A 19336-nucleotide genomic window follows, 5' to 3' on the forward strand; every position below is an offset into this window, starting at 1 on the left:
ATGGGGTACAGGAGCCTCAAAACTGACCTTAGGATTTCTCCAAAATGGGCCTGGCCTGTGTGTTGTTGCACCGGTGTGTCCATGAACAGGATGAAGGGTCTGGACCCTTAGAGTTAGTTGCCACGCACAACAAGGAGTTTGCTGTGCATCAGGACATGCCACTATGCCAGCCCCAGCGTTTATGTTTCATATCTACCCTCGACCTCTTTTCCCGATATCCCCTCCTAACTCCTACCCCCACAGGACAGTCCTGTTTCTGGAAAGAGTTGTCTGTCCCACCGTGTCCACTTCCTAAGCTCTGCCCTCGTTCCTCGCACCCCTCTCAGACTGCCTCTCACCACGTGACCTGCTCGGTCTCCTTGCTGTGCTTTCTTCTCTTCCCCTTTCACTCCTACTCAGTGGACTCCAAGTTCCGCATTTACACCTCACTCCTCTCAGTCTGCCTGGGTGATCCTGTCCACTTCTTCGCCATAGCTACCATGTGCGATGACCCCCCCAAAACATACCTCCAGCCATGAGACGCCTCCCAAACAGACCCGGTTTCCAACTGCACCCTGAGTGTCTCCCTGAGGCACCCCAAGCTCAACACGTCCAGCACTAAATTCATTTCTCCTTCCACAACCCATTCTTCTCCCCGCCTTCTTTGTCTGTGTGGGTTGCAGACTATTCGCCCGCTTTCCGAAGCCAGAACCCTGGAGGTTGACTTGATCTTTCTCCTTCTGTTCCAACATCCGAACTGTCTCTCAGACCCGTGAATTCAGTGGAGTCCTGTGACCGAGCTCCTGCGTTTGATAAGTACTCTGTAAAGAAAGGCCTCAGACACGCTTGCTCCAGCACTTTATTGTTAATTGGTTGTGTACACCGATGAGATCATGTCTGAGCAAAAGCATCATTTACACACTATGATGTCCTGATACCTGCACTACCTCCTTATATAATTGAATAGACCCCAGGATGCTCCTGGTTCAGGTCAAAGAGCTTGANTCCAACATCCAAACTGTCTCTCAGACCCGTGAATTCAGTGGAGTCCTGTGACCGAGTTCCTGCGTTTGATAAGTACTCTGTAAAGAAAGGCCTCAGACACGCTTGCTCCAGCACTTTATTGTTAATTGGTTGTGTACACCGATGAGATCATGTCTGAGCAAAAGCATCATTTACACACTATGATGTCCTGATACCTGCACTACCTCCTTATATAATTGAATAGACCCCAGGATGCTCCTGGTTCAGGTCAAAGAGCTCGAGTGGTCCAGAGATCTCTCTATATAAGTGTAAGTCGTAGCGTCTAAAGAACCTTTGGTCTGGGTTAGTCTCAAAAGTCCTGGGAACATCTCTCACACTGTAAGCCTGTACCTTGGATTGGCTGCAGTGCTGGTGGGAGGGAGTGAAGGGGGTACACGCGACGCCATGGAGTGAACCACGGCAGGAGCTGGGGCAGAGGGACAGAGCTCCCTGGTGTGGGGCACACAGGCGGAGGGGGCTGGAGACCCTGAAAGCTGGCTGGGGAGCTCAGCCACTCAGCGTTTTCCAACATTGCTAGAGTGTCAAAGCTACGTGAGTCCAGAGCAGAGTGACAGAGTTGCCCCAGCTCCCTCCTCCAGACGGCACAGGGGCAGACTGGCACAGAGAAGGTCCTGGAAAGTTCCACGCATCTCCTCCCCTGCACGATCAATTTCCCCCCAAATTAGAAAACTCGAGGGAATGGCACCTCAAAGGAAACAACTTTGAGCCAGTGTGCTGATGGCCCCTTGGGGTGAGGACAGGGTGGGCACCGAAGAAGGCCGCTCTGCCCCCAGCGTCTCCCTTGCCACCTTGAAGGCCAGCAGCAGCAGTCAGGTTCTTTGTTCCTTCAGAGCTTCTCGGCACTCAGCAGTACCATCCGTGTGTCTGCTCCCAGACAGCTGGAACCTCCCCCAGGTCCTGGGTTCTCACGACCCTCTGAGGTAGGAAGGGCAGGGGCCACAATCCCCATCTAGAAGATGAGGGACTTGGAACTCATGGAATATATTCCCCTGGCGGAACTCACGCAGCTGGCCAGTGGCAGAACCAAAACGGAACTTGGGCCTCCCCTCACATATCAAGCTCCAGAATCTATACTCCAGACTCTCTCCTGCTGCTGTTCTGAGAAGGGAAGAGTCCAGGGGAGGGGACGCTGCTCTCATCCCTCCCCTGCCCCTCTTGGGAAGACTTCAGGCGGCCCCATTGAGGACAGGATGAGCCCGCATGCGATAGATGATGACTGCAGTGGCTGGGCACAGCAGCAAGGATGTCATGATGACAATGGTGGCCAGGATGATGAGGACAATGACCCAGATGTCCAGGATGTGCTTGGGGAGCTCGACTTCCGCAGGGACCTGGCTGGCGGCGTCCATGCTGTTTCGCTCTGCAACAGACAGGAAAGAGGAAATCACTGTGCCGCACCCTCTCCCTGCCTCCCTCGTTGTGGGGAAACCTGCTCCAGGAGTCGGAAGCCCGGGCCACTCACCGGCTGTGTGATCTTTAAGGATGCTTGATCAATAACAACAGTGGCCTCACTTACTGAGGATTCCTAAGTGGCAGGCGCGATGCTAGGCCCTCAACTGTACTAACTCACTTCAACCACCAACCTAGAGGTAAGGACTATTGTTGGGAACTTTTATTTCTTGGTCTTTATCTTCAGTTATTCCCATTTCAGAGATGAGGACTCTAAAGCCTGAAAAGATGTAGATGTAGTTAATTTGCTCAAGGAGGTGAAGCTAGGTGGGTGGGACTCCAGAGCCTCCATGTTGGACTATTAAACTACCGTATTACCATCTATTGCCTTTCCTATAAAAGGGGAGACTCGTTGCTTCCAGTCCCGTATCCCTTCGATTCTCCTGGTAACGGAACCCCTTCTTTTCTATGAAGAACCTACCTACTCCGTGTCTCAGGGCATTCTCCTGAGCGCAGGGATGGATATGTCACTTAGGTTTGCCCATGACAAATCTCCATGGCCTCAGTTCAGGGACAGGTGAGCAACCCCAGCTAGATGGACCAAAGTCCCCCCACGGCTTCTCTGCACAAACCATAGGGAAAGATGCCTCTTTCTGCTGGAAGGGTGAGAGTCCAGAACTGACGGTGAGGGGCTCTCTGGCCCACATGTGGAGAGCCTGTCCCAGAGGTCAAAGAGAATGGGAGCCTCGTTACTTCATTTGGGCACTTGGACCCAGCCCAACCTGATGCCCTCAGCAAACCAGGACATCCCAGATGATAAGCCGATAGTTTCTGACTTTGCTTAAGCAGGGCCAGTCTGGTTTCTCTCACTTGCAGCTAAAAGAGTCCTGATGGATAAAATATGTAAGTCAGTTGTTCCCAAACTCCCTCCATGCACAGTGCCCATAGTGTTCTAGTAATTTCTTAACAGCACAGCAGGCCAAAAGAAATACCTAGCAATTCCATTTATTCCATAGTTGATTGAAACAACTTAGTAAGTGTTTGTGTCCTCATTAGTAGCTGTCTGAAAAATATAATAGACGCAAATTAAAAGAGAAAAATACGTTTTTCATTCTTAACTGGTCGCTGACAAATGTGGTGTGTGCACCGACGGCGCTGTACAACTTTTGAAACTTTGGAGTCAGATCGGACAATGGGCACTTCCTTACTGTGCCACAGGTGTGGCATGCAGTACTTGCAGCATTGTGGCCACCACCGAAGCCCCAGCTCCACAAAGCTTGCCATCGTCACAAGGAATGTAGCGAGGTCAGGGTTAACCTGCAAACTGTCCTTAGCCTGTGGTTTACGCAGTGTCTGAGAGACGTCAAACATCACTGTTCCTGTCAGAGATGTCAAAGGCCTTGCTCTGGCCAGTGTGGCCCAGTTGGTTGGAGTGTCATCCCATACACCAAAGGGTTGGGGGTTCAATTCCCAGTCAGGGCACAGACCTAGGTTGTGGGTTCAATCCCCAGTCAGGGTGCACATGGGGAGCAACCGATCAGTGTTTCTCTCTTACATTGATCACTCCCTCTCTCTCTAAAAATCAATAAAAAGTATTTTTTAAATGTTAATCATCTTGCAGCCCCCACACTCACTTTTCCAGTGAGTTCCCTGTGGCTCCCCAGGGCTCTGCAGTCCTTGCCCAGAGCCTGGAACAAACAGCCTCCTCCGGTTCCTCCTACAGCTAAAGATCTTTAATCCTGTGATTCTAGGCCTAAGCAAAATTCCCAATTCTAGTCCTATTTCCTGCTTTTCCCTGTGTCTTTTTCTTTCTACCCCCTTTGGCTCCACGCTCACTGTTGCCACTCTAGGGAAGGTACTGATTACCATACCGACGGACTGATTTGCACACTGATTACGGAACTTTGGTGCTGATTACCAGCGTAGAGTCCCCAAGGTGTACATACAAGGATGTTCATTTCTGCATTGTCTGTTACAGCAGCCGACATAACAGAAATGCCCATAAACAGTAAAAGTAAGGTATATTCAGATAATGGAATGCCATATAGCAATTTCCATTCATTCATTTAACAAATATGTAATGCTTGTTACACACCAACCATTGCTCTAGTGCATTACAAATATTAACATATTTAATAGTTATCCAAAAGAATGGTGATCTGTGGTGAGCTCCAAAATACTGTAAGTGGAAAAAAGGAAAGTGCAGGATAATATGGATAGGATAATTCCATGGGTTCGGGTTTTGTAGAATCCAGTAGATAGACAGGTGACGGCACAAAAATGAAATATCTTTTATGGGCGGACTCCCAAAACAGTGTTAAGAGCGATGACCTTTGGAGTGTTAGACTAGGTGTGGGAGTTTTTGCTTTTCATTCTCCATGTCTTTATAGTGTTTGAATTTTCTAAACATGAACACATATTTCTCCTCTAGCTCCTGCTCACATATGGGAATGCACTGCTTCTGTTGTTTTCATTGGCGTCTACAGAACATCTGCTACCGGCTTATCCTGCTCACAGATGCACGGGGACGGGCACGGTTTCCTCTTCACTGGGAGCAGCGCAGATGAGGAGTCTGGGCCCTAAGAATCTGATGTTGTCAAGGAGGCAACCCCATTTTCTTTCTTGTTTTGAGTTATAATTTGACTTGTAACATGTTACCTTCAAGTGTATGGTGTAATGATTTGGAATTTGTATATACTGCAACATGATCACCACAGTGAGTCTAGGTAACATCACTGCCCATAGTTACACGTATTTTTTTTTTTTTTGTGGGGAGAAATTTTCAGATCTACTCTCTTAGCAACTTTCGGATATGCACTACAATACTCTGAACTGCAGTCACCAGGCAGCCCCTCACATCCCGTGACTCACGTATTTTTGAACTGGAAGTTTGTACCTTCTGACGCTTCTCACCCATTTTGCCCACCCCCTACCACCTGCCTCCGGTAACCACCAGTCTGAGCTCCGGATCCGTGAGTTTGGGGGTTTGTTTTGTTTTGTTCTGTTTTGTGTCATATTCCACTTATAAGTGAGATGATATGGTATTTCTCTTTCTCTGCCTAATTTCACTTAGCATAATGCCTAATTTCACTTAGCATAATGGACCATCCTACAGGTACACCCACATTGCAGCAAATGGCAAGATTTCGTTATTTATGGCTGAATAATATCCCACTACTTCTAAACCATGTTTTCTTGACCCATTCACCCACTGATGGCCACTCGGGTTGTTTGCACATCTTGGCTGTTGCGAATTAATGCTGCAGTGAACATGGGGGTGTGTATGTCCTTTCAAATCGGTGTGTGCATTTTCTTCAAGTAAATACCTAAAAGTAGAATTGCTGGGTGATACAGCAATTCTATTTTTAGTATTTGAGGAAGCTTCACACTCTTCTGTATTGTGGCTGCACCAATTTACATCCCCAAGAGTGCGCAGAAGTTCCTTTTCTCTGTGTTCTCACCTGGCATACAACAAGCACTTATTTCTTCTTGGTGGTCGCCATTCTAACAGGTGTGAGGCGCCGCCTCACTGTGGCTTTGACTTGCATTTCCCTGATCAGTGATGTTGAACACCTTTATTTTATATACCCACTGGCCATCTGAATGTCTTCTTTACTTTTCTTTTTTTATATCAACTGGATTGAAGGGAAAATGGTATTTGGGGAGGGGGATCTTTATAATTCTGTTTTAAAAAGAGTAAATACATACATACATAATTTTTAATTCAATCTTTAGTATATTTTTCTCCATTACCATTTAGTCCCCTTCTGTCCCCCTCTCCCCAGCAATCACCACACTGTGGTCCATGTCCATGAATCTTTTTTCCTTTTTTGCTCAATCCCTCCACCCCCTACCCTACCATCCCCCAACTAGCTGTCATCTGTTCTCCATCTACGAGTCGGTCTCTGTTTTGCTTGTTAGTTCAGTTTATTCATTAGATTCTACTCATATGTGAGTAAAATCTGGTCTTTCTCTGACTGGTTTATTTCACTTAGCATAATGTTCTCCAGGTCCATCCACACTATCACAAAAGGTAAAATTTTCATTTTTTTATGCCCGAGTAGAATTCCATTGTGTAGATTCCCATAGTTGTTTTAGATATATAATTTTTAAGTCAAATAAGGTTCAACTATGAGGCTAGGTCAGTGGTCACCAAATGCTATGCCGCAAGCATGCTGAGAACCACCTTTGGACAGTATAAAAAAATCCACTGATTTCCGGGTCCTGTTCAGACAGGAGAGTGAATTAGACTCAAGAGGAGATGGAAAGGGCTTTCCCCCCCATCTTCCAGGTGATCTGAATGTGCGGCCAGGTTTGGGGACCCCTGTATTCAACTATCTCTAAGGCCTCTACAACCCTGTCTAGCACTATGATTTGAGAATTGATTCCTAGGTGCTCCGTTGCCAGTCTGGTCAGACCTGGGCAAGTCTGGGATGAAGGAGAAGCCTCTGGAAAGACTCCCCAAGGCCACTGGAGTATCAGGCTAGGGGCTGTAGAGGAAGCAGATGCACAGGCTGGCCCTGCTTCAGCCCTGGAAACATGGTCACTTTCTCCAAGTTCAAAGGCATGAAAGCATGAGTCATAGGAGACTCACGAACACTGCTACGGAGGTACGGGGGCGGGAGAATTTATTTTTTGTGGTGTCCTGATTACATCAACCGCTAGCTTGCTTTGGGCCACAGGAACCCTACAAAAGCCCTTTCTGGTAAGCCCATTAACGTGAGTCTCTGTGACTACAAGTGCCAGGAACACACAATCTCCCTGGCTGCTTTTCGTCAGCAAAACCTACCATTTACAGGAACTTGGGCTTCGGGACTCATCCACAACCACTCACAGAACAATGACACCCCCCAACCCCGCCCCTTCCAGAATAATCATTCGAAGACATAAATCTGATCAAGTTACTGCCCCTACCTAAAAGAAAACAGAACAAGGAGATGAATAAATGAAACTTTTTTCTGTAAAGTATATTTTTGACTGTACCAATATTACTCTTTTGCACATAAAATTGTTTCAAACCTCCATCACAAAAAACAGACAGAAGCAAAGCCACTCTGGAGTGCGGGGGAGGGGTCTAGGGAGGGGGCGGGGGCTCTACTCACTCGACCAGGCCGACCAATATCCTTAGAGGCCCCAAGCACTAGGGATTAGGGTGCTCATCCCCTTCACATAAACAATTCAAACTAAAAGTCATACTCAATCAACCACAGCACAAAAATGTTCACCTGGTGCAGCCCAGCTGTTTAGCGTCCCCTGGACCCCTAGCTCCAGGGCTCTCAGGCTGGCCTTCCGAGTGGCCAGGCGACAGAGGGCACAGAGGGCACCCGGGAGCTCCATCTCCCTTTTAACCTTCCCAGTCCTCAGCCTTGTCCTCTAGCAGGCTGATTCGTCCCTTGTAATAGGGATTCCAGTCACTTCCACCTCCTGCCACTGTGAAAGAAGAACTTTATCCCCTAAATTAGAGCTCCACAACCCATTATGTTCAGCCTCTTTAATGGCATGCTGGAAAAAATTTGCTTGAGAAAAAGCAGGACTCCAAGCTGCTGCCAGCTGACTTCTGTTTGACCTCTGTTTGGCGTCCGGGTGGGCTGGTTCCCTGCGAGTGCATAAAACCTTGTGCCTTGGCACACTTAATTAATAACCAAAAGTCAATCCGCTTATCAGTGGCTTTGCAGATATATTACTTGTTATACCTGAATATAATGGGTCATGTCAGAAAATGGCCCAAACCATTCACGCCACAAACTTCACCTTGTCGCTGATAAATAAAATACGGCGTTTCTGCGACTGGGAGGGAAAACAGCAGTCAGCCCTAAACCCCGGCATTTTAAGTCGGCGAACTTTATCTGTTGGCCTCATTAATGAGCAATAAGCCTTGACGTGTGTTCAATGTAAGTTTGTCTAAGAAACTGCGTTAACACCTCCCTGAGTTGACAAGCAAGGAAGCCACTGGTGTCGTCTACCACTGGCACCATGGGGTCCCTGCCCCACAAGCCCTGAGTTGAAGCAAAACAGGCAATTCAGTGGGAAAGTGGATAATCCCCAAATGGCTGGTTTTGTGTCCATTAACGAAACTAAGTGTAAGGGTACAAAGGAAGAAGACATTGTGCCTTCTCCAAAGGTGGAAAATCCATCCCATCCATCAAGTACTTGGTCCAACATAGGAAGGAAGGGCGGGGCAGGGGCGCTTGCTGCCGGCTTGAGGAAACATCAGGTTTTATTCTGAGACCATTTTTCTTAGCAACTAAAAGTCCTCTTGCAACAAAATGACAGTCATTGTTCCAGCCAATTCCACCATAGGCAAATTTTCTAGTTCTGACAAAACATAGAAATTATTTTCAATTCATAAATTAAAACTTCCTACAAGTCTGAATTTTAGCATGACTGAATTCAAAGTGACTAGTCTGCACTGTCTGTCCAGCTTCTAACTACGAGGTTTACTCCCCAGCAGTGACTTTTACCCCTGGACGCAGTAGTATTGCTTTTGCTTGGGCACTGTCAGAAAAAGTAACTCTGTCCAGGATACTTGTTCGTTCATTCACTCATCCACTCATCCACTCACTCATTCATTCATCAAGTACTTGCTACACACCAGAAACTCTTCTAGGAATCACCATGACTTACTCAGAAGACGTAGCTCTTTCACTTTCCAGAGTGCAGAGAAGTTAAGCTCCCCTCTCCCCTTTTTCCCCAAACACAGAATCACACAAGCCAGCATTTCTTCAACAAGCGCCAGGTGCTCAGTACCGTGCCAGTCCTCATCCTGTGCATTAACTTATTCGAGCTGCACAGCACTCCTGTGTGGGACGCGCTGCTCTCAGATGTGGTGACTAGAGCAGAGGGAGGCTCACCGGCTACGATCACAAAGCTAAGCAGGTGGGATCCGACCGCAGGTCTCCTGACCCTGTCCTCCCCGCCACCTACAGAGCATCCACGGAGACCCTGGAGTGTGAGCGTGCAGCGTGGCAGACCCACAGCCTCTTCTAAGTCCAGGCCAGACTCTTACCGCTTTTGCTCAAAGGCCATTCTAGATTTAGAGAAGTAAGAAGAGAGAGGCAACCTACCAAGATTAGGGCTTTTATTTCCAATAATGCCAACCTAGACCATTTTGATCAACACTCTTACTGTGGACAACTAGAGAAACTGGACCAAAAAAGAATATGCTTGAAGGCACTAAGAAATAACAAAATAATGAGGAAGTACCAGGCTAAGATCTGGGAGAGGACAGACACCCAGGGCAGGGAGCCTGGCCTCTGAAGCAGCATCTCCATCCTCCTCCTCTGACGCGGAGGATGGAGAGGGACTAAGCAGTGTTTCTGACGGACTCTGGAGTTCAAGTCTGCCAAGAGAGAGGGAATAAAATCCTTGCACTTTGAGGTTGGACTTCACTGAGCACTTTTAATTTGAAGAGTGAACTAGAGGTATACCAATCCCTGAGAAACAAGCAGCTTTGCATCATCCGAGTCCCTGAGGTTGAATTAAGGTTTATCCGGACTTCCGGGCACCTGGCAGAAGTGAAGCTCTGCCCTCTCTAGAGGAGATGACATCACAATGGGCTTCAGACTTGTTAATTCACACAGGATATTCAATACACAATGGAAAATATGCAGGAATAGAAAAAAGTGAGATGACAAGGACAGAACCCTCAGAAACAATGAAAAAGATCTGCAGAGCTCCAGATATTGGAATTGTCAGACTTTAGGTGACCTCACCCACTGTGTTCAAGAAGAAAAAATCCAAGATTGAGAATTTTGACAGACAACTGGAAACTACAAGAAAAAACACAACAGATTCATTCACTCATTCATTCATTTATTTTCATCCTCACCTGAGGATATATTTTTTATTTGAGAGAGAGAGGCATTGATCTGTTGTTCCACTTATTGATGCATTCATTGGTCGATTCTTATATGTGCCCTGATGGGGAATCAAACCCGCAACTTTTTGGTTTAAGGAATGATGCTTCAACCAACTGAACCACCTGGCCAGGGTCAGATATTTTTTAAAGAACCAAATAGAAATTCTAGAAGAAAATATAATAATAAAAATAACAGAAACTATGACATCATGAATGTACATTTTAAGCCACTACATCTGTGGGAATAGAAAACTAGTATTACAATACCAGGTTTGTTCTGTGCAGAGGAAGATATCTCACTGGGTTCGTTCTGTGCCGATGAGACTTTTACAAATGAATGGTATTCTACCCAGATAGACGCTCTCTGGTTTAAACCTACCTCCCATTTTATAGATTGAAGGCAGTGACTTGCCCAAGGGCACAAAGCAAGTTAGTGGCAGAACAGAGAGGAGCGCTCAGGCCTCCCGGTGCTCGGTGCTCAATTCCCTCAGTGCCTTGTTCGAGAAGGGAGGTGAGAGAAGAAAGTGGGCGGTCAGGCTGGAGAAGGCGGTGGTGGAGAATAAACTGACGTGAACAGTGAGAGCCAGCCAGGCTTCTTAATTAGACCTCTTTACTCATAAAAGGTTACAGACAACCTTGAGGCCCAGAGCCCTAAGCAACTTCACCAGGTAAACACCCTCACAGGCACACACCCACACCCAAACATAAAAACAAAGAAATGCCTGTCCAAATTGCACTCCATCTCCTTGACTCTAGGCCCAAATGCAATTACATCTAGTGAAGAAGGTAATGAATAAGGCTCGTAACTTATTTATTCCTGACACTGAGTGAGAACATCAGAGAAGAGACACTGGTATCCCACCTGCAGTGGGAGAGTCCACCAAAATGGGAAACACCCTCACGCATGCGGGATGGAGGACCGGGAGAGGAAGGGGTGACTGTCTGGGCTCTGCTCTGCCCCGGCACTGACTTCTCTCAGCCCGGCTCGCTTCCCCTCACCTAATGCCTTCCCTCTGCCCTCAGTGGTATAGGTGCTGAACAAACAACCCTGAACCCACAAATCCCCGAGCTCCTGTGCTCTGGGAAGGCGGTGGACGCCCTTCTTGGTGGAGGAAATCCTGGAAAATGCCAGGGAGGTCTTTTCTTTACACTCATACTGCAGAGTAGTGTTAAAAGTGCAGGCTTGGAGGCCAGGTGGCTTGGATTTGAATCTGGTTCCACTACTTTCTAGCTGACTAACCTTGAACAACTTACTTAAACTTGCTAACGCTTTCATTTCCTCAGCTGCAAACAAAAACAAAAGTGGGACAATAATGGTATCTGCCCCATAGGGCTCAGGAAAATCACACATAGCACTGAGCACTGTTCCGACACACAGTAAGCGCTCTACAATTGTTTGTTCTGTGATTAGTAATTCTTGGCCTTACTCAGGGACTTAATGGCCTGAGCAAATATTCTCCCCTCCTACAGCTAGTTTGCTAGCATCCCCAACTTGGACCATGTCTTTATCAACAAAGATGATAGATGATTAATCAATATTAACGATTTTTTAATCAACTAACTGCATGTTTGATTTCCCTGACCTATCCCTCCAGTCCAGGTATGAGAGTGGTAGAGCAGCAATTCAATCGCATTCAGAAACATTCATGGCCCTGTGATAACACTGGGGACCGAGGAGTGGTGTAGAGACACAGAGAGATAAAACAGTGCTTGTCCTTAAGGAGTTCACTTTCCTATGGAGGAAAAAACACATTAATCACAAGCGCTAATGGTGATACAAGGCAAAGCAGTGCTACGCCGAAGGTACAAAGCACATGCTACTGAAGAAGAGGAAAGAGGTAGAGACAGCATGAGCTCCGCGGGTAAGAGGATCTTCATTGGAACCCTTTCCACCCTCATTGGAGGTGTGACCGTGGACAAGTTGTTTTAAATCTCCAAACCTCAGTCTTCTGATCTGTAACACGGGGACGAGGAATGCACTGCGATGCGTCGTCCTATTGTGTGGATGAGGTGGGGCAAACATATACCGTCCTGCAAAATGACCGATGCTCGAAAAATACGAATCCTCACTCCTTTGTTTTCGTCCACGTGAAACAGAGAGCTTTACAAAGAAGGGGGCCTTTGGATTTGGACTTTGAAGATAAGTGGGAGTTCAAAAGGGAGAAATAAGAGGAAAGGCAGGATAAGCCGAGCAGACAACACCAACAAAGCCCCGAGGTGATGAGCTACACAGTGTGTTGGGAGCATATGTAGTCCTGTGGCGTTGGCAAGAGGCTTACATCTTTCAGCCTCAGTTTCGCTTGTAAAATGGGAATAATAACAAATGACGGTAACTACTTCATTGGGACACCAGGGAAGCTGAACAACCTAATGCACACAAAGCACACAGGACAATGCCTGGTACACGGTAAGGGCTTCATATGTTCAGCTCAGCACAGCTGCTAAATTCAAAGAGCTCAGAGGCCCCACTCTTAGTTTGGGTGCGGTGACCACTCTGACTCTGACCTAGGAAACCACAGTGACAGTTCCATAAACAAATTGCCTTTGATCATCTGTACTAGCTTTGACCTTCCACCAGAAATGCCCACCCTCCACATCGGAACTGCTGCTTAACAGTTCACTTCCGAGATATTGCCAGTGGTTATCCAACCGGTTTTATCGCCCAGCAGTTCACTGAGGAAGAAGGCAATAAAAGAAATGACTTCCTGCTGGCAGGCAAGCTTAACTATTCCAAAGTGGGAGAAAAGGCAGACAGAGGCAGGTGGCTTCCCGCAGGTGTCACTGCCAGAGCTCGTGGCTGCTTCATTCCCACTAGACACAGGGGCCAGAGACGAGGCAGCTGGAACCGGCTCTGAGTCACCGATGCTGGGGGCCTCTCTTCAGGCATCTTGCAGAGTGTGAACAACGAGGCTGGTGGTTCCTGGGACAGCAGACTTGGGAGTTGACCAGCCTCACACAGCTTATAGGGCCCTGTAAAGCTCTATCCTCAGGAACTGGTGAGACTGTCAGAGAAGGGAGCATTTAGACCAGAGAGGACCACTCAAGTACCGAGAATGGGGCCCACTGGCCACCTAAGAGCTGGGTAACTAAGGACCTGTGCCCCAAGTGCTGGTCCCACTTTGAGACCTTTGTTCTTACTGTTCCCTCTTCTTAGAATGCTCTTTCCCCCAGATCTTCTTTTTCAACATCCAGTGTCTCAATGTCCATGATCTCAATTTGAATGTCACCTCTTCGGAAAACTTTCAGACCTACCCTCACCAACCAGCCATTCTCTATCTTAGACCTTGTTTTATCTTCTTCATCTACTTTTCACAATCTAGCTTTTCAACAATTAGCTTGTTGCCCTCGATGGTGTGGCTCAGTGGGTTGAGCACCAGCCTGCAAACTGGAAGGTCATGGGTTCAAATCCCAGTCAAGGCACATACCTAGGTTGTGGGCCAGGTCCTGGGTTGGGGGAGTGCGAGAGGCAATCACTTGATGTTTTTCTTGTACATCGATGTTTCTCTCTTTCTCATTCTCCCTCCCTTTCCCTCTCTCTAAAAATAAATAAGTAAAATCTTTTTAAAAATAAATAAAATTAGCTTGTTTGTTTGCTTGTTTTTATTGGCCATCTCTTCTTGCCTGCTCAAATGCAAGCCTAAGGAGAACAGAAGCCTTGCTCTTCTTCACTGCTGTACCCTCAGCACCTGTCACAGGTCCTGGCACACGGCAAGTGCCTATAAATTTGAGACCAGTGAAGGAAAGAATATGGGCAGACTAGGGAACTCCAGATTTGAGCTCAGCTTCTGGAACTTCAGTGGTGGAGGTCCAGAAAGGATCCTCAGTCCCACAGAAAATCCAACAACCCTAAAAGTCAGAACCCTATCTATTAAGCAAAATGGCATTGCTGATTTGCTCATTTTCTGGGCTCTCTGTACATCCAGGAAGGCTTACGAGGACCTCTTTCATCCCAGCCCACCCCATATGTGCCAGGCAGAAAGGACTGGACTTTCAGAATAACATCCTCTAGGATCTGCGCTTGCTGTTTTGCGTGGGCTGGTGGGCTGAGGTTTGAGTTTTGACTCCCCGTGCTCAGGAGCTGGTTATTGAGGGGTATAGGGGTGTGGGAGTGGCTGTCCGGGGTATCACCCTTTCTTTCTGTATTCCTAGAAGATGACAGGGAGGTTGATAAAAGGAAACGGGATTTCCCATGCCAAGTTCAGGGTGAAAAGGCCATCACAGTTCACATTTATTCTTGAAAATAGTTCCCCACCCATTATATAACAGTGAGCCTCAAGCATTTACCAGCCCAGCACAGAGTCCATTTCACCAGGAACTTCTGTTCCGATGAAATGGGCAGGACACACAACTGTCAAAATTGTGAACTGAATCAAATCAGAGGCATTTCTTCGATGAGCCAACATCTCTCTGAGGAGCATTCTGTTCTTGTTTTACCCCAGTTGGCTTATCTCCTCCAAAATTCTCTAAAGATTTGTTCTCTGTCTGAGTTTCTATCTGCTCCTCTGTGGCTGGAACATGGAAAAACACCAGGATATTTCAGAGATCAGAAAGCAGCCAGAGCTGTTGAAGACTGCACGTACCATCTGACCCAGCCAATCACAGAGTCCCAGAAACCAACAGGGAGCCAGCAGAGGAGAAACCCAGGCCAGATCCACGGCACCCTGCTTAAACCTCTACCTCCATCAGTGTGATTTGCCAGTGACTAAGTGCCTGCTGCATGCTGGCCTGACAAAGGCGGCTGTCCACAGGGTGGGCTGTCAGGGGGGCCCAGTGACAGCTGCAAGGGCATCAGAGTGGCGTTAACCCCTACCTTGCTGTGCACAGTAGGTGGATTAATGACCCCTCAAAGGTGTCCATGTCTTGGCCCCCAGAACCCTGACTGTAGAAAAAAGACACGGCTCAGAGGGCGGGGTCATGAGAACAGAGGCAAAGAGACTTTGCGGATGTGATTCAAGTTAAGGACATTGAGATGGGGAGATGATCTTGGATTATTCCAGATGGAGTCGAACCATGAGTCCTGGACAGTGAAGAGGCAGGCAGAGGAGTCAGAAGGACACGACTCTCCGCTACTTGCTCGGATGGCAGTGGAGGGCGGCTATGAGCCAAGGAATGCAGTGGCATCAAGAAGCAGGGAACGGCCCTCAGCTGACAGCCAGCGAAAGAACAGTGCCCTTGGTCCTACAACCATGGGAACTGGAGTCTGCCAACGACTCAGAGAAGTAGCGAACCAATTCTCCCTGAAAGACTCCAGAGAGAAACACAGCCTCCTGGTGCCTTGATTTACTCTAGAGAGACGTCTGACTCAGAGAACTGTAATGCAGTAATACATTTGATTTTCTTAAGCCATTAAATTTGTGGTAACATGTGATAGCGTTAGAAAACCAATACACTGGGTGATTCTAAATAATTCTTTCTTTCAAACTGGGTGTGAGTTTCCTGTCAGTCAGTTGGAAAGGATGGACTAAGGGTATCTAAGGGTCTGGCCAGCTCTCAAAAGCTGTCTCCGATCTGACATCCCACCTCCCCTGGAGCCCTGATCCAGATTCAGGATGGTCTTCAGTCTTCGGTTGAAAACCATTAAGACAAAAACAGAAAGGAGTCAGGGGGAGAGAAGATTAATCTTTAAAAAGCCTCAAGGCGTTTCCTAAGATGCCACCAGGGCACTTAGAAAGAAATGTTGCCTGTTTGGTCGTTTGGTACTTCCTTGACTATACCCCCTACCCCCGGGGAATGAAGTGGGAAGTCTGTGGGAACAAGATAAACGCTTCCCAGTCAACTGGTGCGGGCTGCCCAGACAGTGAGTTAAGAAGGACTCCCTGGCCCCGTGGAGGTTATACCCAAGGTCCTGACTGTCAACACCCGCCCGGGGCACGGGATGAGGGAGTAGGGACAAGTGTGCCAGGCCTGTGTCATCAACTGAAACACACTTTGTCTTCTCTTTCTGTCTTTCTTTCTCTCTCTTCCATTTCATTTCCCTGACCCTACATAGTGGGTCACCAGCAATTCACATGCCCAATCGGCCAACGGACAACAGTGTGGTGATTGCGTGGGGGGCGGAGGAGGCGGGTAATAAGGGGGATAAATGGTAATGGAAAATATACAATAAAACATTTAAAAAATAAAATAAGGAAGCTCCACTTACACACAACTACACAACTTAAAGCACATGATTTCATACTGAGTCTGGTTTGCCGCTGTCTAACGTATAAGGCGATTATAACTCTGATCTGCTGCCCTTCCTGGCCACCTAACTCCTGGAAGAAACACATCATTCTCACTTGATGTTCACTGTCGGACTCCTCAGTGAGTCGGCAGGGTACTAGGGTCCCTAGTAATTTATCGGCACGGTGGCTGTCACATTCTTATTTCACTCCCCCTGGGTCACCTTGCGAGTAATCGAGTAATCGAGAGAAGCCAGATCAGAACGCGGAGGCCCCCAATCCCAGTGCAGTTCAAAAATGGTCCCTAGACCCACAGTGCCTGGGTTCAGAGCACATCTCTGCCACCTACTTCCTGAGTGACCATGGGAGAGTCACTTACTCTCTCTCTGGACCTCAGTTTCCTCATCTATAAAGTGGGTGTAATGATGGTCCCTACCTCATAGATTTGATGTAGACTAAATAAGTTAGTATACAAAACTGCTTAGAATAATGTCTGGTTCATAGCACTCAGTATACATCAAATAATGCTTACATTGTTCCTTTTACCTAGTCAATCAGGGTGGGGGTCTGCAGGGTGTGGTAACAGCAACACTGACTCCTAGAAACTGTGAGCATAAATACATTTGTTTCTTTGAGACCACAACTAACAGTGGCAGCATAAGACCAATTCAGATAAAGAGTCCCATTTCCTGGGAGCTATTTCCGTTGTATGTTAAATCCACAGAAAATAAACAGAAGTGCACTTTTTACAAAAAAGGATCAGAACATGGCTGGGAAAACATCTGAGGCTGTGGTGACCTCTTTACCCCCGTGTCTGTCATCCCTGGGCTCAGAATGTGACCCTACCACATGAGACTGCTCAGAGTCTCTAGTTTGTTTTATGTCTCAAACACCTCAACACAGCTCGGATGCTCAGGCTGTGCCAGAAAGGGGGAATTCCGCAGACCTTTTACACGATAGAGCCCACAGTCCTGATGTCCTGAAAGGCCATTGTTTGGAAGATTTGATGGGGCATGATGTGTGACCTCCATGGCACTATTCGTAACCTGGGGGCAGCTGAAAACAGGAGATCCTGGTAGAGCAGAGAAGCACTTGTTAGTCCAGATGTGTGTGTGTGTGTGATGTCCTGATCTCACTCAGCTGGGCTGTCTCAAATGTGGTCAGAGGATCGCTGAGTGGCCTGCCTAACCCAGAGAGTACATGGTGCTCCTCCACAGACACCAGTCACTTAACCCCACTTCCTCATCCTACAGATGGGAGGACAAGGTCCGGAAAATGGAAACGCCCATCAGGATAACTCACAGAGCCTCCCAACTCCGAGGGAACTGTTCTTTCCACCTCTGCCCCCGCCCCACCCCTCAGGCATCCACACCCCTCCGGACCACGGGCTCACAACAGCGGTGGCACAGAGCACGGCATGTGTGCAAGGAATCTTAGACACTTGAACGACTGAGCAACTTTCACGGCGACAGCCTAGAGCTTTGAAGACTATAGAAAAAGCCAGGGATGCAGGAGCCCCAGGACCCAACAGGACTGGTGAGGGCAGGAAGAAACAAGTGGAGCGGCAGGGACATGGGCCCAGGCTGTCCACTCAATCAAAATAAGAATCTCTGACAGTGGTGCAGGTTTGTCTAGTCCCGTCTCTCATTCTTTCACTCAATAAACAGCACTGAGTACCTATTTGCCAGGCCCCGTGCCAAGTGCTAAGAATGCCTCAGAGATGAACCTAGAAGGTTAGTCCTTACCCTCAAGGAATTTTTGGAAGGGACAGGGAGCGAGGGAACCAGTGACAGGAACAACCAAGTCCCCAGTACAGAGACAGAGGAGGAGAGAAGGGAGGCGGGGAGGAAGGCTTCTCTCCAAGATACTTTGCACGCCCCTTTCCCATCTGATTTCAGTATGCAAAGGCTATTCTCTCCACTTCACAGATGGAGAAACAAGGCTGGGAGACAGGGCAGCAAAAAGACCAGGGACAGACCAGGGCTGCAGGCCACCACCCCTGAGTCCAAACTTCTGGTGCCTTCTCCGCCGAGCTTTGACACAATCAGGACCGACAACCGGGCAGAAGCCTGTCTCCTGAGGCTGGGGCTCACCCATCTGAGCTCCAGCCTCCCGCCCCGCCCCGCTCCCCGGGGGCCAAGAGCACCCATAGACCGCAGCTGGAAGTTAAAGGCTGCAGGAAGGAAAAAAGGGAAATGCAAAGGTGATGAACGGCGGGGGAGGCGGGGAGTGAGGGAGAAGAGGGGATAAAAGAGGAGAGTTGGGAGCTGCCCACTAGGATAATGGGGTGCACAAAGACTGGAGGACCCCCGCACGACACCCGATGGCCCCACTCACCGCGGTCGCGCACAGCTGTGTTTAGAACGCACGGCCCTCGCCGCAGCTGTATCGCACCAGGTCTTCGGAAAGTTCCTGGGACAGGGACGGTTAGAGTGTTCCTCCAGGTCCCCGGAGCGGGAAGCGGCCCCCAGTCCTGGAATGTTCAGCCTAGAACGTGCCCGGGTCCTCTGAGCCCCGGGAAGTAGGAGTGCGCAGCAGCGGCTGGGACGCGCGGCGGGGCACTGGGCGCTCCAACCCGTTGGCTCAAGAATTCACAGGGGCCAGGGACCGCCCCCGGAAAGCCCGGGCCGTCAGCCTCCGCCCCGCTCAGCTCCTCCCCCAGCTCCCCGCGGGCTGCGGGTGAGTAATGAGCCAGCAAGGGAGAGCAGAGACGGAGAAGTCTTGGGTTCCCCTCGAAGCCTTGTCACACGCTCCCGGTAAGGCCCTGAACAGTCACTTCGCCCATGGGGCGGGGGCGGGGGCTCCGCTCTCTGCATTATAAACCAAGAGGGCAGACCAAAAATGTGTCCCCCAAGAGCCTTTCCAGCTGTACTCTACATAGCTGGGTTTGGATGGAGGAGCTGGA

General features: G+C 48.4%; 1 protein-coding gene across 2 annotated transcripts; it reads right to left on the reverse strand.

Moving 5' to 3' along the window:
* Window positions 1–1084: 1084 nt before the first annotated feature.
* SMIM3 (small integral membrane protein 3) lies at window positions 1085–19060 on the reverse strand. Of its 2 annotated transcripts, none has more exons than XM_037044882.1 (2): window positions 18769–19060; window positions 1085–2383 (listed from the first exon to the last, which is right to left on the reverse strand). In XM_037044882.1, exon 2 carries the CDS (start codon window positions 2370–2372, stop codon window positions 2190–2192), a length of 183 nt encoding a protein of 60 aa, XP_036900777.1. In that variant the 5' UTR covers window positions 2373–2383; window positions 18769–19060; the 3' UTR covers window positions 1085–2189. The 2 variants fall into 2 exon arrangements, with proteins under 2 accessions (XP_036900777.1, XP_036900776.1); XM_037044881.1 differs by lacking the exon at window positions 18769–19060 and adding an exon at window positions 7638–8464.
* Between the last annotated feature and the right edge of the window lie 276 nt (window positions 19061–19336).

Source organism: Sturnira hondurensis, unplaced genomic scaffold (assembly GCF_014824575.4).
Source record: "Sturnira hondurensis isolate 20B ecotype Veracruz unplaced genomic scaffold, ASM1482457v3 Scaffold0004152, whole genome shotgun sequence".
NCBI classification, from domain to species: Eukaryota; Metazoa; Chordata; class Mammalia; order Chiroptera; family Phyllostomidae; genus Sturnira; species Sturnira hondurensis.

Excerpts from the sequence above, each read along its gene's own strand:
- SMIM3 (XM_037044881.1), bottom strand. The coding sequence starts at position 7,749 with ATGGAGCTCCCGGGTGCCCTCTGTGCCCTCTGTCGCCTGGCCACTCGG. Across the intron at positions 2,384-7,637 it reads AAACAGCTGGGCTGCACCAG|AGCGAAACAGCATGGACGCC; the intron begins GTGAACATTTTT and ends TGTCTGTTGCAG.